The 23,127-nt window shown below is 54.9% G+C and overlaps 1 protein-coding gene and 1 long non-coding RNA gene across 2 annotated transcripts; both read left to right on the plus strand.

Moving 5' to 3' along the window:
- Positions 1-187: 187 nt before the first annotated feature.
- Positions 188-1,790, plus strand: LOC138846663 (uncharacterized). Its single transcript, XR_011384199.1, has 4 exons — positions 188-403; positions 581-701; positions 1,313-1,407; positions 1,725-1,790. It is a non-coding gene; the product is annotated as an uncharacterized lncRNA (long non-coding RNA).
- Positions 1,791-2,162: 372 nt separating this feature from the next.
- LOC138846529 (uncharacterized) lies at positions 2,163-4,936 on the plus strand. Its single transcript, XM_070062542.1, has 3 exons — positions 2,163-2,222; positions 2,408-2,684; positions 3,223-4,936. Exons 1-3 carry the CDS (start codon positions 2,163-2,165, stop codon positions 4,290-4,292), a joined length of 1,407 nt encoding a protein of 468 aa, XP_069918643.1. The 3' UTR covers positions 4,293-4,936.
- The last annotated feature ends 18,191 nt before the right edge of the window (positions 4,937-23,127 follow it).

The raw sequence follows: 23,127 nt of genomic DNA on the forward strand, positions 1-23,127 counted from the left end.
TGAGCTGCTGGGTGCGAGGTGCTGGTTGGGACCTGGGCAGGTGGGGCCATAACACAGGAAGCTCCAGAGGACAGGGACAGCAGCAGAGACAGCCCTGGGAGAGGAGCCAGGACCCTGGAGGCCAGAGTGGCCTGGGCCGGGACCAGCCCCTGAGTTCCACCGCAGGCCAATTGCTGAGGGTGACCTGGAGCTGGCTATGGGCGTGTGGGGTGGGTGGGGAGGAAGGAGCCCTGGGCTGTGATCAGGGTGAGAGGTGTGCACAGCACTGGCTGGGGTGCAGAGAAGGGGTGGGGACAAAGAGCTGAGCTCACGGCCTTCAGGAACCTCGCCAACCCTCCCTCCTCTCGTCCCCAGGCAGCAGGCCCTGTTTCACCTGCTCTTGGCCTACTCCGTTTATGACCCTGTGAGTATCTGCAAGGTGCAATTAGGGGGCTGGGGGTGAGGGGGCTGTGTGATGTCAGCTGGGCCTGCAAGGGGTGGGGCACAGAGACTGCTGCCCTGGGGTGCCCAGTTCCGGGAGCAAGAACTGACACGGGTCAGCCAGGCGGTGTGGCTCCATGGTGACTTTGGGCTCTTGCAGGAGGTGGGCTACAGCCCGGGCCTGAACCAGGTGGCCGCCCTGCTCCTCATCTTCTTAGACGAAGAAGATGCCTTCTGGGCCCTGGCGCAGCTCATGGCCAACGACAGGCATGCGATGCAGGGTAGGTGCTGGCTGGACCAGCCCCCAGCAGCCAGGCTGCGAGCTGCCACCACGGTCGGCTCAACAGCTGCCCCCACATCTGGGTGTCCACAACAACCTCCCTTTGGAGAGTCTGAATGTGGGGCTGGGGGCCCCCACTCAGCGTGAGGCCCTGGGTCTCCCCATTAGCCGGGGCCCCACAGCCTTTCCATGGCTGCCTCTGCATCACGCACCCCAGCCCTTGGGTGCGTCCTGGTCCAGGTGCCTGCTGGTCCTGCTGCTTTGCGCCATGGCCGTCCCCAGCCCTCACTCAACACAGCTGGAGGATGCCCAGACGGTGGCCTCCCTTACGGGGTCCGCTCGACCTAATCCTTGTACCCAAGATTTGACCAGGCCCCCACCAGCTGCTCACCCATTATTCTGGTTGAATTCTGTTCAGTCCGGTCTGGACCCCAGGGCCACCCACCTGTAGCCTTCTTCCACCTTCATCCTGTCCCCCCACAGGGGGGATTCTACTGCCCATCCAGAGCCTTCAATGCCCCCCCCCCCAGCCTGCACCCTCTATGCCGCCCCCTGACAGCCCCAGTGCTGCCTGCAGGCTCTGATTCCCCGAGGGGGGTCTGGGCCTCTCAGGGTTCTATAAAGCCGGGCAGCCCAAGCTGGCGCGTCTGCAGCAGCATCACGAGACCATCCTGAAGCTGGCGCTCCCCACACTCAAGAGCCACCTGGTGAGTGGTGTGGCCCCTGGCACCTCCAAGGGGGGGCTCTGGAGCAGGGTCTGAGCTGTCCCTGGCACGGGGGTGGAGCCAAGGCCTGACCAGGGGCCGTCTTGGTGGGAGGGGTCTGCAGCGGGCTCTGCAGGGAGGACTCATTGTCCTTCTCCTGCTCACACCCAGCATCCCGGGGCACAGTCACCAGGGGCCAGCAGGTGTCGCCTGTGCCCACACACCCAGCACTGCGCTGGTTGAAGAGCCGCCCCTCCATTGGAGTATCCTCTCTTGGGAGGACTTGGACAGGCCCTGAGCCCCTCTCTCCCTTCCTGTAGGACAGCCAGGGTGTGGCCACCAGGACCTATATTCCCAAGTGGTTCAAAGGCTGCTTCACTGACGGGGTAAGGTGCCCAGGGACACCTGCACCTGGGAAGCTGTGCCCACAGGGCCGGGTGGCAGGCCAGTGGTCATGCTGCCAGTCCTCCTCACCCCTTCTCCCCAGTCCACTGCATCCCCGAGGGGCCTGCAGCCCCCTGACAGGTGCCCCACATCCCCAGTGTGACAAGTCCACCCCTTGAGCAGTGGCAGGACCTCAACTGGGGCAGCCTCAGCGGGGTCTCACCCTGGGCAGGGGTACCTGTGCTGCCCTCTGCTCCCTGCTCAGCCTGCATGGCCACATCCTCACACCCCTGCTGCCCCCACAGAGTCCCTTCCCAGTGACCCTCAGGTTCTGGGACATTTACATTCTGGAGGGCGAGCCCGTGCTGACGGCCATGTCCTACGTGGCTCTCAAGATCCACAAGAGTGAGTCCCCTGGGGCCGTGGAGGGTGGGGTGATGGGCTGGGGGTGGGGGATCCTGCTCAGCCCCTGGAGCATGGACTGCGGGAGAGCAGGAGTGGCTGCCTGGGCCCCGTGCTTGAACCTGGTGTTAGTGTACCCCAGAAACCTCCTAGCAAGGCCCTGCCCCTTGGCTGGGTGGACAGGGTACCTCACATGTGAGTCTCAGCCTTCCCCCAGGTGGGGACTTTGCAGATCCAGCGGCTACGTGGGTGTGTGGACTGGGAGTGGAGAGTCCGTGGGTGCTGTTCCTGCCCTGGGCGCCTCCAAGCCAGACACCCCAACTGCCCCCCACCCCATGTAGGCCGCCTCCTGCAGCTGTCCCAGGACACCCTCAGTGCGTTCCTCCAGGACCAGCTGAGCCAGGCCTGGGCCCTGGACGAGCATGTCGTGGGGAGGCAGCTCCAGGCCTCCCAGTCGAAGCTCCGCAAGCTCCGCTGCCTGCTGCCTCCTCCAGGTGGGCCCCCGTGCATGCTCCCCATCGCCCCTGGGGTGTCAGGAGTGGGCGCGCCATGTTCCTAAGACCTGCCCTGGGCTTTCCTCCTCCATGTCATCTGCTCCAAGCGGCTTTCACACATCCTGGCCAATGGAACCTCAAGGTGGGTGCCCAAACCCGGGTGCCCGAATACCTGCCAGGCGTGTCCCTGTCATTGCCACAGCAGCGCCCGTGGTGTGTGTCAGGGCTCTTAGGTGACAGGTGGGTCAGGTGACAGAATGACCTCATGGGAGTTTATTGAGACCATGTGTCTGGGATGACAGTGTCAGACACGGAGCCCAGAGCCAGCCCTGCCGTGGGGTCCATCCCAGCCTCCTGGGTCCCCTCACATCTTCCCCACCCAGGTGCCCACACCTTTCCCTGGGCAGCAGCAGCGAGGCGTCCTCAGGACCAGGCCAGGGGCCAGGCAGTACCTTGAGAGCCCCAGGGCCCCAGCTCCAGCCCAGCCTGGGCATCACTGGGCTCTGCGAGAAGCCGACCGCTTCTCCTTGCCTTTCAGCACTGCCAGAGGAGCTGCCCACTGGTCCCCTTGGCCGGATGCTGGAGGCTGTGGACCCAGGGCCGCTCCCCACACCAGGGAGGCCCGAGGTGCTGGGTGATGAGGCCGCAGTGCATTGCCCTTCTGGTTCCACCCTGCCCCAGGAGCTCCGGGGCTCAGCACCCTGCAGCCAGGCTGTGGGAGGAGTCGAGTGCTCCATCCCCGAGGCCACGTGGGAGCTGGAGACATGGAAGACACAGGAGGCCTCCCCAGAGCCTGGGATCCCAGGCCTCCTGCAAGGGTCCCTGGAGTGTCTGGGTGCCGCCTCTGTCACTCCCACCGCCCACAACCCTGGGAAGCAGCAGAGCCTGTCAGCACCGGCGTCCCTGCCTGACCTGGTGGAGTACATGCTGGCTGCAGACCGCTGGCCCCCACAGCGCCAAATCCTCCAGGCACTCTTAGAGCCCGGCAAGCCCACCACGGCCTCCCTGGGAATCCAAGGACAGGCAGAGCCCTGTGGGTCCACACAGCCTCCCTGCCCTCCCCCGACGAAGGTGCTAGAAGTTTCCATGCTGGAAGACTGGGAACATGAAGAGGACTCCCCCGACGCCTGGGCCTCCAGCCTCTCCCTGGGCTCCTCCGAGTTCTCCCGCCCTGCAGAGCAAGCAGGGGACCAGCAAGGGCTGTCGGGCTGGGGCTCCCTCCCTGACCTGGTGGTCTACATGCTGGCCGCAGACCGCTGGCCTCCGGATAGCAACATCCTGCAGGCACTCTTAGACCCCTGCAAGGCCACTCTGGCTCCCCTCTGGACCAAGGGCCTGCGGGAGCCCCGAGACACTGTCTCCACTCCAGGGAGCTGTGATGCAGAAATCTCCTGCTGGGGGCCCTTCTCGAGCGATGAGGAGTGGGGTGACGAGGAGGGCTCCCTGGAGCCCTGGGAGCCAGACCTGTCCCTCGGGGCATCAGAGCCTCTGTGCTCAGCCCACATCTCAGGGGATGGCCTCCGCATGGCACAAGGAGCTGGCTTTCCTAAGCCTAGGGAGTCCTTGCCAGCTGGAGACCCTGGAACCCCAGAGAACAAAACCAAGTAGAACTGTGAGCCCCGCCCCTTCTGCCCTGGCCCCTGTTACTCCAGCCCCACCTGTGTCCCCCAGAACTTGGGATAGGCCCAAGGACCCCTGCCCTGTGGCCCCTGCAGACCATGCACTCAGGCAGTGGTGGGTGGAGCATCCCTAGGGCCAGGCCCATGGTGGGTTCACGACCCCGAGTGCTGGCAGAGCCTGGTGGCTCCTCCATGGTGAGGCTGTCACGCTGAGGCCATGCAGGGAAATATGGGACCACATCACCACCCTGCAAGTCAATGGACCCTGCCTACACCATGTCCTTCTTATTGACAAGGTTCCTTATCAGCTCTGGTCCCTGATCCTTAGTAGCCTCCCCTGGCCTCACCTGGGTCCATTGTATGCTTTGTGCCCCCTACCCAGTAGCTGAGGTCAGGAGGAGTCCATCCTGTCCATGGTTGCTTTCCACTGAGCCGGGCTTGCATCTGGCACCCATCCCTCCTCTTAGAACATACTCTGACTCCCTGGGGTCTGGGCATGCACTGAATCACCAGTTTGGTGGCCTGTGGAGGCAGCGAGACTGTGCGGCCAACACATTATAGAGATGGCAAAAGCAGAGGTACTAGTATCCCTCAAACTCACAGGAATGCCCCAGGGTTCCAACTGCCCCTTGCTGATCGAAATAGAATAAAGAGTTTGTTTCTGAAGTGATTGGTCCATTCTTGTGTCCCTCAAGGCCTGTCTGCAGAGGTTCCCAATGGACTTCGTGCAAGGCAACATTACTGCAGTCCCCAATCTCAGCCAGAGGCCTGTTTCCCGGCCATCCAGTGACACCTGAGGGTCCCCATGTCCCATGGCCTTTGACATTGTGTACAGCATTGTGTGAGGTGTGAGGTTACCTCAGGCCCCCATCCTGGGCTGGCGAGGTCCAGCGTCCCTACCCTCCGTGTGTCCATCTCCTCCCTGCCTTTCTTCCCCCTCCTCCATGAATCCAGTCCTCCAGACCTGAAACTGGGACTGGCCAGAGAGGCCTTCAGAGAACACAGACCTAGGACCAGTAGATCAGTCACCTGAGAAAGTCAAGGAGCATTGGTGTCCCCCCTGGGTGGCCCTGGACATCGACCCTGGGGACTAAGTGCAGACACCTGCTGCCCAGTCAGGTGGGCACTCTCCTGTTGGGGTCAGCCTCCATTCTTCGGCAGCCTCATCTGGGGCACGGGCGTGCTCTTGAGACAGGGGAACAGGGTAAGGGCACACGTTTGTGCTCTAGGAATGAGCCGGGAGACCATCCCCTGGGTGGGGTCCCTGCCTGGGCTCCGGCTACCCACTGGCCTTTGACCTCCCAAGTTAACCATCTCCTTCTTCAACTCTCTGTCTCACAAAAGGGAGCTGAACCCAGCTCACCTTAAGGCCTCAGCGCCACCGTGGTGGTTCATGTTCACTGCTAAGCGTGTGTCTGGAAGTACCAGGACCTTCCAGGATCCAGGTGTGGCAAAGGCTGGACTACATGTGTGTAACTCCAACCTGGACTTGGGCTCATGTCACTGGGTGTCCTACAAAGGGCTCAGGGCCACAAGTGCTCACTTGGTGCTCTCTGGAGATGAAAGCAGAGGCCAACATGGCCCTGTGTGGGAGGCCAGCTTTCTTGTCTAGTCTGACCAATATTACCATGTAGGGTAGGCCACGATTGAGGGCAAGGGTCAGTCCAGTTCCCAATGCCCATGGCCCTGTCATCGCTGGTCCCTCAGAGCACACCCTGGACCGCTCCTATTTCATCTGCTCCCTGCCTGGGGAATGGGGGAGCCAGATGGCTGCATCCAGGGTGGGCAGAGGGCGTGGGGAGCCTGCTCCAAGAGCAGCTGCTCTCCTAGCCCTGTGTGAGCCCTGGGATCCTGAGCCGCAGCACTGCAGTGAGGAGGGAGCAGGCGGCTCCTGGTCTTGTTGGATGCTCAGGAGGACTTGTTGGCAGCAGCGAGCACCTGAAGCCCTGCTGGTCCCCGTGCCCTGACTCCTTCTCCCCCTGGCCCTCACTGTCCATGTGGTCAGCAGACCGGATCCCCAGATGATCCCCTGCCCCTGCTGTGACTCCTGTGTGCGGCACAGCACAGGGCCACCCCCTCCCCTGGAATGGAGGCTTCTTGCAGCCAGACAGCCCCTGCCTGTACCCCTTCATGCCCAATCCTGGTCCCTGACACAGGGTTCTTCTGTCCTGGCTGGGGGATCAGGCCCTGGGCCTGCTGGTGGATGCTCTGCCTCCAGGGCCCCTCCCTGGCCGCTTGCTGGAAAGCTGGTGTGCATCATGGAAGCAGCAGCGATTTGTCCTCACGGGAATAGATTCTGGGTAGATCTACAGACAGGTGTGGATACGGGTGTGCACATGGATACACAACTGTGGATCTGGACGGGAATACAGATATACGTGTGTGTACAAACACAGATATACAGAGAGACAGAGTTTAGATACAGAAATGGATACAGATACACAGGTAGACAAAGGTGTATATATAGAGAGATTCAGCTTAGATAGAGACACACACACACACACGTGGATACAGACACAGCCACAGCGACAGGTACAGGTACAGGTACAGAGTTGTATCTTCCTTCCTGTGATGCTTTCAGAAGACCCAGTGGTGGTCATAGACCCCAGAGAACAATTCCTTAATCAAGGAAAGTCTTTCATAACAAAGAGGTGAAGCAGGAGTCTTATGGCCATGGGGTTCAATGGTTCCACTTCTCATTCATCACCTGGAAGTAGCTGCTCTGATGGGAGGGTTGGATGGACCTTCACAACCTCTCACTAGGGCTGGAGCCACCGCTGCACTGCCTGCATCCCATATGGGCAATAGTTCCAGTCCGGCTGCTCCACTTCCCATCTAGCTCTCTGCTGTGGCCTGGGAAAGCAGTACAAGACGGCCCAAGTCCTTAGGCCCCTGCAACTTGTGGGAGACCAAGAAGAAGCTCAGGCTCCTAGCTTCCGATCTGCACAATTCCAGGCACTGGGGCCATCTGGAGAGTGAACCAGCAGATGGAAAACTTCACTCTTTCTTTCTCTTTCTCTCTCTGCCTCTCTGTAACTTTGCATTTCAAACAAATACATATATCGTTAAAAACAAACAAAACCAAAAACTTCCCGTTCACATCAACTGTGGGACAACAGCCTGGGGCTGGGCTGCCTTTCACAGGCTGTGAGAGAATCTTTACTCGGGATCCATCGATGGCACTCTTTCCCCAAAGCCAGACTGCAAAGGTTTGATTGTCAGTTGTGACAGACGGCCTGGCTTCTCTCACTATCTATTTTTCATTTATTTTTTTTTTTTTAATTTGAGTTACATAGAGAGAGGAATAGGTAGAGACAGAGAGGGAGAGACAGACAGACAGACTTTCCTTCCCCTGGTTTACTCCCCAAATGGCCAGAACACACAGGACTGTTCCAGGCCAAAGCCAGGAGCCAGGAGTTCCGTCCAGGTCTCCCGTGTGGGTGGCAGGAGTGCAAGCACTTGGGCCTCTTCCACTGCTTTCCCAGGCCATCGCAGGGAGCCGGATCAGAAGTGGAGCAGCCAGAACACAGATACCCATATGGGATGCCAGCATTGCAGGCGGTGGCCTTACCCAGTACACCACAACACTGGCCCCTCCTCTCCCTGCCACACTCAGGGACAAAGTAAGTTCATTGATGTGCCTCCTGATCCTTCCAGTGTGGCAGTGAGAGCTATCAGAAAACAAACATACAGCAGCACCCTCCTGAGGACCCAGGTCTTCCATGCTGAACCTTGGGGCATTTCACTTGTGCAGCTTCCTAAGCAGCCGAGCTCCTGTCTCAGGGCAAAGAAAACAGTAGACAAGAAAAACACCCGTGTCCAAAACAAAATACCTGGAAAAATGGTGACCTTGGGATGATCTCCCTCCCCACCCACTCTGTGTGTGTGTGTCTGTCTGTCTCTGCCTCTGTTTTTCAAGTACATAATTGCAGGCAAAATTTTTGTTTGGCTTAAGGACTTGAGCAAACATTTGTTCACAGAAGAAATACAATGGACAGCAAACATGCTGGTGTCCCCCTCTCCCTTCATGATGTTTTGGTTCTTTTATTTGAAAGGCAGAGACAGTGAGAGATAGGAGAGGACAGATGGAGAGAGATCTTCATCCGCTGGGTCAGTCCCCGAGTGCCCACAGAGCTGGGCGTGGCATAGAAGCCCACAACGCCCACCGTGTTTCAGGCAAGGGTGGCAGGGACCCACGTATGTGAACCATCACCACTCAGGGTGCCCATCCTAGGACGCAGGATTGGAAACAAGCAGCCAGGACTTGAACCCCCAGGCACTACAACAGGGGATGTGGGCATCGGCAGCATCGGAACACTTTGGCAGTCACCAGCCCCATTCCTTTACAGAAGCACTCCACGCTGATGATTCACACGTCTAATTCTGGAAGACAGGAGAGGAATGCCCATTGCCGATTGTGTAAATCTTCGGTGGCCCAGAGACTGGTTTATGTCCAGCACCTACCTAATACCTCCAAGGGCCCTGCCTCCCGCACGCTGCTAGTCCAGTGAACACATCAACACCAGCGTAGTCACTTACCTATTGACGGTGGCTCTCTCTTCACCCCTCACTCTCTTGGATGATGGACCAACCTCCAGTCCTAGACAAAGACACTGATGTGGTCCCCCGTGAATATTTACTCACCCCACTGCCGTCACAAGTACATTTCTTCCCCTGGCCTCTGCCTCTTTCCACCAGAACAATCTCCAGCCTCCACAATCAGATGCCTCTTTGACCTGCAAATGCCTGTGGAATACCCCACTCTTGGTTCCTTCATATTCCTGAGGCTGGCTGGGTCTCACACTTCCCACTCCACGTGTTCTGTCTAGGGTGATTTCTCCACCACCTGCTTGGCCAGTAGTTCTGTCCAGAAAGCCACTCCTTGTCTTTCAGCTCTGGGCTGCTTGTGTGATGGCACCAGTCTTCAGATACCCTTCCTTCTGATCATACTTTGGCCAATGGGGCAACCCCTCCCTATTGGGGTTGCTGGGAACAGAAAAAAATAGAAATTCCTCTAAGCTGCCCTGCAGTACCAAAACCCCTCTGAGGCACTTAGAGGCCTCCTCACTCTCACATCTGCAAGATATGAGGAGCTCACCGTCTCACTGAATAACTAACGTTTTGGAGTTATTCCCTTGTAACAGAGTCAGGAATCTGATCACCCAAACCTTAGACGCTACCCCTCTCAATAGGTATGAGCTTCCGACCCTCCCACCCTGCTCCATCCTGGTCACCAGCCTCACCCATTCCGAGCAAAGTTGGCCCAGAATTTCATCACCATTTGGCTGAGTTGGGTCTTCTCTTCTGAAGCACCCTCTGTCTGGGGACATCAAAGACAAGTCTTTGCTATTGAACATGTAGTCCATGAGCCAGCAGCATCCACACCACTGGAGCTTGTTAAAAATACACTCTTATGGCCAGCACTGTGGTTCACTAAGCTAATCCTCCGCCTGTTCGCCAGCACCCCAGATTCTTGTCCTGGTCAGTGCGCCGGATTCTGTCCTGGTTGCTCCTCTTCCAGTCCAGCTCTCTGCTGTGGCCCGGGAAGGCAGTGGAGGATGGCCCAGGTCCTTGGGCCCTGCACTCCCATGGGAGACTGAGAGGAAGCACCTGGCTCCCTGCTTTGGATTGGCACAGTGCACCGTCTCAACACACCGGCCAAAACGGCCACTTGGGGTGTGAACCAACAGAAAAAGGAAGACCTTTCTCTCTGTCTCTCTGTCTGTCTCTCATGTCTAACTCTGCCTGACAAAAAAGAAATGTACTCTTAGCCCTTATTCCACACCTAGTGAGCAAACACCTGTATTTAGCAAGATCCTCATGAATAGGTCTGCAGTTGGAGAATCACTGGCTGAGCACTCATCAGTGAGCATGCAGCCAGCCTACCTCGCTCAGTCTTCTGTGCCCACCTTCCCGCCTCACCCCCAGGGCTGCCACGTCATACCCTAGTGTTTCTTCCTCAGCAAGGATGGGGAATCTTTTGTCTGCCCAGTGCCATTTGGATATTTTTAACATCATTTGTGGGACAACACAATTATCAACTTATAAGCTAGCCTGCTTATAGATTTATCGAAATTCTAGTTCTTCCTGTGGTTGCTTGGCAGAGCCAGACGTAATGATTTCTTCAGATTATAGACCCACCGGGTGGTCGTTCCCCACCCCTGTCCTCCAGCAACTCATTCCTCAGGGGAGAGCCCCTAGGAGAGAAGGACCAGCCTCAGTCAGGCTGGTGGGGAATTTATGTTCCCCCTGGGACAGTGATGAACTCAGAACTGTGATAACCAAAAAGAACAGAGACTCCTTCATAATTCCACCACTCAGAAAACACCACCTGGATGTTTTAGTACATATTTCTGTTCTGTATGTACAAGGGGCTGATGATGTATATGTTATTTTATTCCATACTCTAACCATGTCTTCCTATCAGTAAGTATTCCTGCACTAATGGATGTGACAACATCAACAGGTTTAAAATCAACATGAAGGTGTGGAATAATTTTATAGTCAACTCCTCACCTCCACCACTCTGCCCTACGTTCGCAAGAGCTGCTGTATGGAACAAGTGAGCTTTCCCAGGTCTACAACACCTTGGTACACAGCAGGGTAAGATCAGAGAACTTGCTGAAAGGAGGGCTTAACCTTGCCTCTACCACTAATGGTTTCATCAGTGAACTTGGACCCTAACCAGAGAGAAAGGATCCTTTTCAAATGTGAGAACTTATTTTAGCAGTATGCTGCCCAAACTATTTATTTGTAAAATTTTTTGCCTGAAATGATTAAAATTATAAAATCCCTGCAATCCTAAAACAACCCTTAAATGGAACACAGGGCACAAATTTCCTCATACAAATCTGGAGCAAGAGAAGCAGATACAAGGGTTGAACTAGTAATCAAATATCTGCAAATTAACATGTAAAGCTGTGTGCTTTATTTTCATTTTTCATCTAAGTATTCCAGGTGAGAAATTGAATTAAGGAATTATACTGATAATCTGTATAGCAATTCTGTAATGTGTATAACTTGCTTGAAATGTTCTTAGATTCTAATCAAGTAACTTCTCTTCTGAAAACCAATAAGCAATGTAAAGAATATTTAAAGAGATGTGGTTAAAGATTTATGTACACAAAGTGAGAGTAATGTTATTTGTAGCATCAGACTATAAGCAGACTCTGAGCAATCAGTCCAAATATCCACGAGGGTAGTACTGGTAAAAATTAATGTACCCATTCCATGGAATAATGGATGTTTTTAAAGGTTTATTTATTTGAAAGGCAGAGATTCAGAGAGAGAAAGACAGATGAGATAGACATAGACACAGAGATAGATGAGAGAAAAAGAGAGAGAACAAGGGGGAGAGAGAGAGAAGAGAGAAAGAAACTTCTAGCTGCTGGTTCACTTCCCAAATGGCCACAATAACCACAATAGCCAGGGCTTGGTCAGCCTAAAGCCAGGAGCCTGGAACTCCATCTGGATCTCCCATGTAGGTGGCAGGGCCAAAGCACTTGGGAAATCATCCACTGCTGTCCCTGGCACAGTGGCAGGAAGCTAGATCAAAAACAGAGCAGCTAGGACAGGAACCGGCAAACTGATAGATGATGCTAGCACCACAAGCAATGGTTTAGTTCACTGAGCTACCATGACTGCCCGTAATGGTTGTTCTTGATGGATTTTAAATAAATATCCTTTTCTTTTTTTATTTTGTACAAGCAGAGTTAGACAGTGAGAGAGAGAGAGAGAGAGAGAGAGAGAGAGAGAGACAAAGACAGAGAAAAGGTCTACCTTCGGTTGGTTCACCCCTCAGGTGGCCACCATGCTGGCGCACTGCGCCAATCTGAAGCCAGGAGCCAGGTGCTTCCTGCTGGTCTCCCATGCGGGTGCAGGGCCCAAACACTTGGGCATCTTCCACTGCCTTCCTGGGCCACAGCAGAGAGCTGGAGTGGAAGAGGAGCAACCGGGACAGAATCCGGCACCCCAATAGGGACTAGAACCCGAGTACCGGAGCCGCAGGTGGAGGATTAGCATAGTGAGCTGTGCCATATTCTTCTCTAAACAAATATGTAATATAAAATTTATTTTTAATTTATATGTGAGGTGTGAACATTTATTAGCTGGAAATATAGAAAAAAAGTAGATTGTGGATGCCTCAGTGAAATTATGAATGTGAACATTATGAGTGCATGCAGCTTCTTCTTCATATTTCCTGCATTTTCAAAGCTTTCTGCAATTGTAATGTAGTAATTTTCTTTGAGAAAAGTTCTTTTTGTCAAAAAGAGTGAGGCAATGACAAAAGGTGGTGGAAGCCTGCGTTCTGGAAACCACAGAGCAACCCCAGCCACAGACACTGGCTCCTCCCCATCCTGGCACCACCCTCAGGGCCCCTCCTCTGGGCCTTCCTGGTCCTGGAGAAATCTGGGTCCCAGGATTGGCTCCCACTCCTCCCCTCCTCCTGTTAACTTTAGCAAACTAGGTTTCAGCCAGCTGTGATGGGTCAACTTGACTAGATTATGGAATCCCTAAGAACTGGCAATGCCTTCTCTCTGCATTGTCTGGGAGGACATTTCCAAAGGAAATTGGCTTGGGAGTAGGTGGACTAAGAGGTAGAAGACTGACTGCCAACGTGTGCAGGAGGCGTTCACCCAGCTGGGACAGGCGATGTGCTTTCTCTCCTGGAGCAGGGACACTCTCCCCTGTCCTTGGGCCTCAAGAGCCAGGGTTCTCTACCATTTGAATTCAGAGCCACAGCAGGGGCCCCCAGGGTTTCAATGTTTCAGTCTCAGAGTTGGAGCTGTGCCACTGGTTTCCTTGGCTGTGAGTCCTCCCTGCTGGGACTGAGCCATGCCATTGTGATCCCAGTGTGGGGAGCAACTCGGACTAGACTAAGTTACTGGTATTAAGACTTATTCTATGCATCTGCTCTCCCACAATATGGCGCTGGGAGAGGAGTAAACAGCTTCTACGCAGCTGCCTCCAGTTTGACCAATAACCTGCAGGAGCTGATCCTGCTCCTGATTGGAGGAGAGCAGCATACTCGGCGTGTGGGTAGCAGAGTTGGGATTGGTGGAAGAGGACTATAAAGGAGGAGAGAGAGACAACATGCACCAGGAACATCTAAGGGGAACATCTGGATAACATCTGAGCAGCCCCCGAGAGAGCTGGCTGGCGGTGTGCCGCTCCCTCACGGAAGTGGGGAAAGTGGCTGGGGGAGCCGCCCTTCCACGGAGGTGGAAGGATCGGCAGCCAGCTCGGGAGGAACCAGCAGCAAACCCGGGGAGGGCCGAGCAGACAAAAGAACAGGGCAGGGTCTAGTGTCGTTCCTCCACGAAGAGGGGGAGCGACATAATGGTGCCATGACTTGGATAGGAAACCTAGGAGGGAAGAAGTGGGAAGAAGTGGGAAAATACCAGAGAGAGAGACTAAGGAAGAGCCTAGGGAAAAGCCGGACGGAAAAAGTGCCGGAAGAAGTTAGGATTGAAAGCGAAAGTGAAAGCTGGAAGAAACATAGACTCAGATACGGACTATGGTGGGGAAGTTAGGAGAAATCTATGGTTGAAAGCGAAAGTGAAAGCTAGAAGAAACTTAGACTCGGATACGGACTGTGGGGAGAAGCCAGGAGAAATGAGAGAGAAATATTGTTGGAAGAAAAGTTAGGAAACATACCGGGTAGAGAAAAATATGTTAGGGAAAATGAAGCCGCGGGGGCAGGCCGAAGCGGAGACGTAAGCTAGGTTGGGATTCGTCAAGTCAGCCCGGGGAGCAAAAGGCGAAAAACTAAAAAGAGAGGCGGAGATGTAAGCTAGGTTGGATTTCGTCAGGTTAGCCCAGGGAACTTAGACTGAAAAGTAAATCAACCGAGAAGTGGAAACGTGAGCCTAGGCCGTGATTTGCGGAAGCCACCGAGCGCAGAGGGAGCACGCGGGGCACAAGCGGAGAGAGCACACAGGGCGCGAGTAGATAGGAAGTGTGGGGCTAGCGCGGAGTCCATGGGGCGGGCGCGAGAAGGCGTGGAGACCACGGAGCACGCGTGAAGCCGGGAAGCCGCGCAGATGAGAGAAGCGCAGGCTGAAGTGGCGCAGAGCTGGGAAGCCGCCACGGGGTGAGGCGCCGAGAAGCTGCCTCGGGGTGGGCGCTGGGAAGCCATGGGGATAAGAGAAACAGAAGTATAGAAGTAAAATGAGAGAAATAGGAATGCTGGCAGATAGAAGTAAAATAGGAGAGATAGGAATGCCCGGAGATAGAGAAATAGAGAAAAATAAGGCCTTCCCACAACACGGCAATGAGGGCTTGGATTCGGTCTGCCTGATTAGTAAGGCGATAAGCACCTGCAGGCAGAGTATGCCCCACAGGTCACCGAAGATAGGCACGTATCAATATCAATAAGTCTCCCCACAATACGGCAATGAGAAGGCTCGGATGCAGTTTGCCTGATTGGTAGGGCTTGCAAGCACTTGCAGGCAGCTCGAGCAGAGCATGCACTGCAGGGCATCGAACACAGGCACGCATCAGCACCTAAAAACCTCCTCACAACATGGCGAAGAGAGGACCCGGATTCGGTTTGCCTGATTGGTAGGGCTTGTAAGCACCTGTGGGCAACTCTAGCAAGCAGAGCAGAGTGTGTGCCGGGGGGCACCGAAGACAGGCGCGTATCAACATAAAAAATAAAAAGAAAGGAGGAACTGTGGGGAGCAACTCGGACTAGACTAAGTTACTGAAATTAAGACTTATTCTATTCATCTGCTCTCCCACAATATGGCGCTGGGAGAGGAGTAAACAGCTTCTACGCAGCTGCCTCCAGTTTGACCAATAACCTGCAGGAGCTGATCCTGCTCCTGATTGGAGGAGAGCAGCATACTCGGCGTGTGGGTAGCAGAGTTGGGATTGGTGGAAGAGGACTATAAAGGAGGAGAGAGAGACAACATGCACCAGGAACATCTAAGGGGAACATCTGGATAACATCTGAGCAGCCCCTGAGAGAGCTGGCCGGCGGTGTGCCGCTCCCCCGCGGAAGTGGGGAAAGTGGCTGGGGGAGCCGCCCTTCCACGGAGGTGGAAGGATCGGCAGCCAACCCGGGAAGAACCAGCAACAAACCCAGGGAGGGCCGAGCAGACGAAAGAACAGGGCAGGGTCTAGTGTCGTTCCTCCACGAAGAGGGGGAGTGACACCCAGGGTCTCCAGCTTGCAGAGTCTTACCCTGGGAATTCTCAACCTCCATAATCCTGGCGTCAATGCTCATAGTGTCTGGTGCTGTGGCTCATCAGTAAATCCACTGCTGGCAACATCTGCATCCCATGTGAGCTCTGGTTTGTGTCCCAGCAGATCCACTTCTGATCCAGTTCCCTACTAATGCTCTGGGAAAGCAGTGAAAGATGGCCCAAGTGCTTGGACCTCAAGCATCCATGTGGGAGACCTCGATCTAGAACTTATTTTTGTGAAGTGTAAGGTATCAGTTTCAGACCATCATGCCAGCGTGCAGTCCCCATCTAGGTGTCCAGCACCCTGCCTGCCTCCATTCTGCATGCAAATGAGACAAAGCGGGGGAGCTGCTGGCTTTTGTCAAATTCCCTGCTGACCTACAGCCCCAGAGCTGCCTTCACGCCCAGGATGGAGCCAATCTCTTGCGCTAATATGGGTATTCTGACCTTGGCATTGGGAGACTGAAGCATCTTACCGAAGAAGTCATTTCTTAGATAAAAAAGAAAAGCCCACGGAACTCACCTCATGTGTTTGCTCATTTCCCTGGAACGTCAGGGATGAGGAGGAACAGAGAGGGTGTGAGGTGTAGTGCAAACAGCACAGCATCAGGAGCTGCACAGCTCTGGGTCTGTGGCTGCCCAGCTGGGTGCCCTGGGGAAGGGGCTTCATCTCCCTGAGCTCATGGGTCTGTGGAACATCAGAGATTGTGTCAGTGATGAAAGGTCCCATCCAGTCCTGACTTGTGCTGGATTCACTGTGGATGAGGCACGATGCTTCCGGCAGGACTGTCCAAAGCGAGCTTTTGGCCAATGAGCTATGGAGCAGACCACGCCAGCCTTCTGTCCCCAGAACCTGGAGTTTTCTGGACATCCAGTCCCACCCTTTTGTAGATCCTTCCTCAGATGGTGCCACAAGTACTTGTATTTTTAAAAATGGCTATCCTTTGTGTTTTGAAGTTTTTGTAGGAATTGGAGGGTGACTCTGGGCCACAACCTTGTAAGTCCAAGGAGCCACACTTGCCAGGTGGGAAGCAGAACTGATGTCGCCACCATAGAAGCCACCAGCCCTCACATCCTTGATGCAAAATCACATCCAAGTGCCCACCCTCACCCCTGCGTCTCTGCTTCAGCCGTGTCCTCTCTGTGTCATGGACTGTCCCAGTGTCATTGCCGATTCCTACGTCTGCTTTGCATTTTATTTCAAAGTTGTTCTCCTCTTGGAGGAAATAGGTGTGCAGAACAGTGAAGGCTGTCTCTCGTGTCGAGCACCTGGTGACAGCGCAGTGAGTGCTGTCTGCGGCAGCCGTAAGATGCTGTGGGCTTTGTGAGGTGAGCGGTTTCCCTATGACCAGTCTGCTGTGCAAAACAGATTCTGGTCAGAGTGGCTCACCTGTCACCCACATACCTCGTTTTATGACACTTGTATCTCCTATCAGACAAGAGACTGGGGAGGATTCTTTCCCTGAGATCGGAATGCATTTTTATTTCATAAAATCCACTGAACGTGAGGGCAGGTTTGGCCGTCTGCTTTCACTGTGATATTCCGCCCCCGTCCCTTCTCTAGGGCTGAATTTCAAGGGGACTGGGGCTCCCAGACTGACTCCTCGGGGAAGGACACCACTCACTCTGAGGCCCTGAGACCTCAGCACTGCCACCCTTTGGGAAAGAGGCACGCATCCTGGAATTCTTCTTTTATTTTGTTTTTAAATTTATGTTTCTGAAGGAGAGTGATCCTGTCCACTGTTTCATCCCCAGATGCCCACCACAGGCCAAAGCCTAGAGCTGGGAGCTGAGTTCAGGTCTCCATGTGAGTGGCAGGGACCCAGCTCATGGGCCATCATCTAGGATGTGTGTTAGCAGGAAGCTGCAGTCAGGAGTGCACCTGGGTCAGAGCCTGGTGCTCCATACCTGACACAGGCATTGTAACTAATGCTTTTGATTTATTTATTAAAAATTTTTTTATTCAAAAGTCAGAACTGCAGAAAGAAAAAGAGAGGCAGTGGAGGGGGGCGGATTCTGCATCTCCTGGTTCACTCCCCAAATGGCTACAATGGCCAGAGCTGCAAAAACCCAAAGCCAGGAGCCAGGAGCTTCTTCTGGGTCTCCTGTACAGGTGCAGGGGCCCATAGATTTGGCCAACCTTTTACCGCTTTCTAAGGCCATAGCAGAGAGCTGTACCAGAAGTACAGCAGCTGGGACTTGAATTGGTGCCCAGATAGGACACCAGCACTGCAGGCAGCAGCTTTAGCCTCTGTGCCAGGGATGCCTTAACTCCCAGGACAGAAACCCACCCTTAGAGAAACATTCTCAATGCAAGGCAGCAAGGAGATGGCAACACCCATATACAGGAGGTATTGCCCAATAGCAATGTGGTTAACACCCTTGTGTATTTGAAGGCTGAAAGGTAGTGGGAGGTGGCCCAAGGGCCAGCAGTGAGAAGTCTGCGTCAGCAGCTTTCAGGAAGTTTAGAGCAGAACAGAGATGAGCCTGCTGCCCGACACGGGAGCTCTGCCACTGGGGATCTTGACCTCATGGTAGGCCAGGTCTCTTGCGCACAATCCCCAAATTCCTCCATTTGGAGCCCCTGGGATTCTGCATGGCCAACTGCCAGCCCGCCCTTGGCCGTGAGCCTCGGGAGCCGAGCATCTGGGCTGTGTGTGTGAGGTGGTGACACTCTACTTGGACAGGGGAAGAAATCCCAATCAGAGAGACTGAAACACACATGCACACGCACACAGTTCCCATCCCCAGACGCCCTCAGTGACAGGGGCGGGGAAGGACCAAGGCTGAGAACAGCTAACTCAGTCCCCAGCTCTTACAAGGGTGGCAGGAACGCAGCTCCCTGGGCCACCACCACTCCCTCCCAGGGTCTGCCTTAGCAGGAAGCCAGACCCGGGAGCTGACCTGGGACGCAGCTCCAGACACTCCTGGATGGGACGCAGGTGTCCTAAGCAGAAACACTTATCTTTACTTCTATGGTCCAGTACATTTGGAAGAGTCCTCCTACGTCCTGAGGTCCGAGCTGAGCTCACTTACTCTCCTGACTGCAGGCAGAGGACACACGGACCCGAGCCGGCCTCACAGAGGCTCCTCTGAGCCCGCGGGCGGAAGTGTCCACGGAGCACAATTCTGCCTTTACAACCTCTCTCTTCTCTGCCCTGTAGAAGAGGGCACCTCAGCATCCATGGAGGAAGCGGGTTAAGAGAGAATGCGGTCCGTGTCCACCAGGTGGCAGCACCACGCTCCTGCTGCTAAGCAGAGGCTGAAGGAAGCAGTGAGCACTGGGGTTTCTGTACTCTGGACACTGCTCAGGGCCGGTGGACCCTCCCGAGCCAGGGTTGGAAAGAAGTTCCTGTCTGGAAGGAAAGGTCACGGTTGTGTCTTATCTTGGTGAGTCATCTGTCCAAACCCTAGCCCCACCAAGTACTAGGAAGGAACTAGCAAACACAACAGGAATACAGCATCCCCATGGAACACCCATTCTGCTGGGAAGGCAGGTAGTGTGCTCAAAAGGAGTCAGTTACTGAGCACCAACTGTATACGTGCTCCTGGAAAGTTCTCTAGTGGTTCCCCAATGGGCTTAGGGTCAATCCAAGCTCCCAGCCCACCTCCGCTCTGCTCACAGCCTCTTGGCTCCAGTCAACCCATGTCAGGTGCAATCCGCCACTTGTTCTTCACCCCATGAGTGTCAACTTTTGCTTTTTTCCTTCTCTCTGATATTGTCTCTCAGGTTTCCACCCTCAAAGAAAAGTCTTTGTTAACCTTCCCCTGTCACTGCACTCATCACAATATATTGAATGGCCCTTCTGGGCACCAGCAGCTTGTGGGACAAGAGGCAGCAACCACGTCCTTACTCCAATCCTGGCACAGGGCAGGCCCTCAGCGGATGCCTGGCTTACAGAGGCAGGTGAGACTAGGCCACCTCGCACCCCGGCAGAGAACCACACACAAGGCCCATCTGGGGGATCAGAGCGGGCTCCCCATAACAGGTGCACTTGAACTGGGTCTTGAGTGAAACCTTTGATCTTGAGAGAAGCCAAAGCGACAGCAGACGAGGCAGGAACTGTTGAGGGTATAGGAGTCTGCCCAGGAGGAGTCGTCAGCTCCGAGAGTTTAAAGGGGCGCAGCCGTGTGATCAGACTGTTGCTAGAGGGTGCATCCAAGAACGGCGGCTGCAGGACAAACCGTCCCCAACCTGACAAGGACAACGTGTGTTTGTTTCCTGAGCCTGGGAGGGGCTGCTGCTCAGCACCAGCTTGGGGTCTGCATCAGCCTCCCTCAGGGCGTCACCGCTGGATCAAGGGCACTGAGCTGCAGGGAGGGGTGCACTGCGTGCGTGGTGAGAGACAAAGGATTCCACAGTGGGCAGGGCCCTGGGAGTTGTTCACTGTTTTGCTGTAAGTGGTCTGTGGCCAGAGGGACACAAGAAGGTGGGGTGTGACATAATAAGAAACGTACGAGGCCGGTGCTGTGCTGTGTTAGGATAAGATTCTGCCTGCCACCCCGGCATCCCATATGGGTGCCAGTTCATGTTCCAGCTGCTCCTCTTCTGATCCAGCTCTCTGCTATGGCCTGGGAAGGCACTAGAAGTTGGTCTAAGTGCTTGAGTCCTTGAACCCGTGTGGGAGACCTGGAAGAACCTCCTGGCTTCTGGCTTCAGTTCCATCCAGCTCCAGCCATTGTGGCTATTTGGGGCAGTGAACCAGTGGATGGAAGACTCTCTCTCTCTCTCTCCCTCCCTCCCTCCCTCTTCACTCTCTCTCTCTCTCTCCTACTCTCTCCTCCCAACTCTGTAATTCTACCTCTCAGATAAAATATAAAGTCCGTTTTAAATAAGAAATGTGTCTGTGATTTCTTCCCTTCTTACCCTTATTGCCACATTGTCCTTAACACACTCCTATAATTGTCTTTAAAAACATTCATTTCAGAGCAGGGGAAGAGAAAGAGAGAGAGAGAGAGAGAGAGAGAGAGAGAGATATCTCCCATCTTCTAGTACACAAAAGCCCCGACAGGGCCAGGCTGAGGCCAGGAGTCCAGGACTCCATCCAATTTTCCCAGTGGAGTTGGAACTCTCCATCTCTTTCCAAGAACAGGCAGGGTTGAGGGGTTGGGAGTTGGTGGGCTGAGGACACCACCAGTCCCAGTGACCTGGTCATCATGCTGCCTGAAGAAGCCTCCATGGAGAGCCTGGAGAACCTGCTGGGCACAGGAGGTGCTGGGAGGGTGGTGCTCCCCGGGGAGTGCAAAAGCCCAGTGCCTCTGGTCGTGCATTTCTGCCCCTCTGCAGGCTTGGCTGTGGACGCCTCTTTCTCTGCAGCGATCTTCATCATAAACTGGACAGGTAAGTGCTGCCCTGTGTTCTGTGAGCCCTTCTCACACAGCATTGACCCTGAGGCGGTGAGGGCACGGGGTCGCTGGGTATCGAGCCGGGTGGTCAGAAGCACAGGTCACTGCAGGGCACTTCCCGGGGTGGGGGTCTTGGACTGACCTGGTTCCCCCACCTTCTTCCTTGTGGTTCTCCAGGACAACTTCAGAATGTGCTAGAGTCCAGTGTCACGAGCTGGGAGGGTGGCCTTAGCCCATGGGCTGCGGTTAGTCCAGCATCCAGCAATGATCAAGCCCAATGTGTCCTGATGTCCCAGGGTCCACACCCAGCAGAGTCTGCATTCTGGGTCCCTCACAGTGGTGCAAGTGGAGTTTGTGCCCATGAGACTGCATTGCCCTGGGCAGCTGTCCACAGCCTTGGTTGATGGGCTCACACTAGATCCTGGGCTCTGCTGTCCCGGGCGGGCCTTGTAGGTGATCAGCAGCTGCATGTACCTCACTGCACGTGAGTGTGCGCCGTCTCCCCAGACACAGACAAGTTGGTGTGCAGCACAACGTGAACCTGCTCAAAGGTGACCCCCCGGGCCCTGCTGCTGGCATCGGGCGTGAGGGGCAGTCTGGGGGCCTCTGACGCCATCTCCAGGCAGACAGGGGAGGCGTCAGGTAGTACTACCTTCCGTTGGTGTCCACTGGGAACACTGCTGCCTGGGGAAAGAACCCTGACCCCGCTGTCAGTGTGGTGAGGAGAGTGAGTGTGAGGATGCGGGGCAAACAGTGGATTTTCCTTAATCAGGAATCTTAGAGCAGCCCAGGAGGGAGGCACAGGATGGACCTTTTACAGAGCAGTGCTGGGTAGGAGGAGTCTCCCAAGGCTTTCTTGGGTGCCAGGAGCAAGATGAATTCTTTGTTGGTGTCTGGGGAGGCCCCCGGTCCAGCGTCATTTTATCTTGTTGCACAGAGGACTAAGATGTGGGAGCTTCCCCCCAAACAGCCCCAAGTGACTAGGAGCCCAGTCTGAGAGAGCCAGAGGTCCCTCTCAAAGCTGTCAGCACAGGCCAGCACCACTGCAGAGCAGGTGTGGCTGGACAGCACTGCCCACAAGAGGGCGGCAGAGACCTGTCAGTCACAGGGGCTTCTCTGCTCAAAATGAGGCCTCTGAATTTAGTGCTCTGGACAGCCTAGATGAGCAATCCTAAACAGTGTCCTGGGGGAAGGGGGAGAGGGGCCCTGAGTTAAGGTGACTCCTGGGGCGTCTGCGTCTCATGTCAGGATGTAAGTTCCAGGCCTGGCCACTCTGCTCCGATCCAGCTTCCTGCCAAAGAGCCTGGGAGGCAGCAGATGACAGCCTTGGAGAGGGCCCCTGCACCCTTGTGGGAGAGCTGGACAAGTTCCCAGCTCATGGCTCTGCCTGGTCCAGCTCTGTCTGCCTTTGGGGATGAGGCACCACATGGAATTTCTCTCTGTGTCTCTCTTCTTCTCTATCACATTGCATCTCAGTTAAACAATCAGTTCTCCACTGGAGAATCTGTCGCTGCCTCTCCCAGCTGCTGGAAGCTGCCACATACCCTGGCTCTTTGACTTTCAGATCCAACTCTTGGCTCCTGTCAACCCCCTCCCTTTATTATTCCTATGGTTACATCCACCTGTTCTCCATTTGTGCGTTGATTTGTGCTAGTTGTTGCTCACTCTTGACAATTTTGGGTCCACTGTAAACAGCTTCTTGGTGGCTTCACATGTGTCCCTATGTGTCTGGGGAGCGTCTGCCACCACAGATGAACTCTGATGTAGTGAAACCCATCGCTGTCTTCCCTGTGCTTGGCTCAGGTGGGGAGCAGGGTCTCATGGAGGCAGTAGAGGCAGGGCTCCCTGGGAGCAGTTTTGCTGCAGGACACAGAACAGCGTCCATTATGATAATGAAGTCACCTGTCCAATGTGGACTTGCGGCTACCCGTGCGTGCCCACAGTGGGTGTGGGGAGGCTAACAATGTGTTCCACACCTGCCTTTCTCGTGTGGGGATGAGGGAGGTCTGGGCACGTGTGATCAGCTCACCCCTGATGGCACCATCTTTCCTGGGGGCGGCCCTAGAAGGGCAGTGAAGACAACAGGGCACTCAGCTTCCACTGCACTCTGGGATGAGGGACCATCACCAGCCCTGTGGTTACCCTGGGAAGTGGGGAACCAGGAGCTCCTTATACCAACCCCACTCGTGCAGAAACATTTCAAGGTCTTGGCAACTGATGGAGCCATTCAATTTTAGAAAAGATCTCTCTCTCTCTCTTCTCTCTCTCTCTCTTTCTCTGTATCTATCT

This window comes from Oryctolagus cuniculus, chromosome 18 (genome assembly GCF_964237555.1).
Source record: "Oryctolagus cuniculus chromosome 18, mOryCun1.1, whole genome shotgun sequence".
NCBI classification, from domain to species: Eukaryota; Metazoa; Chordata; class Mammalia; order Lagomorpha; family Leporidae; genus Oryctolagus; species Oryctolagus cuniculus.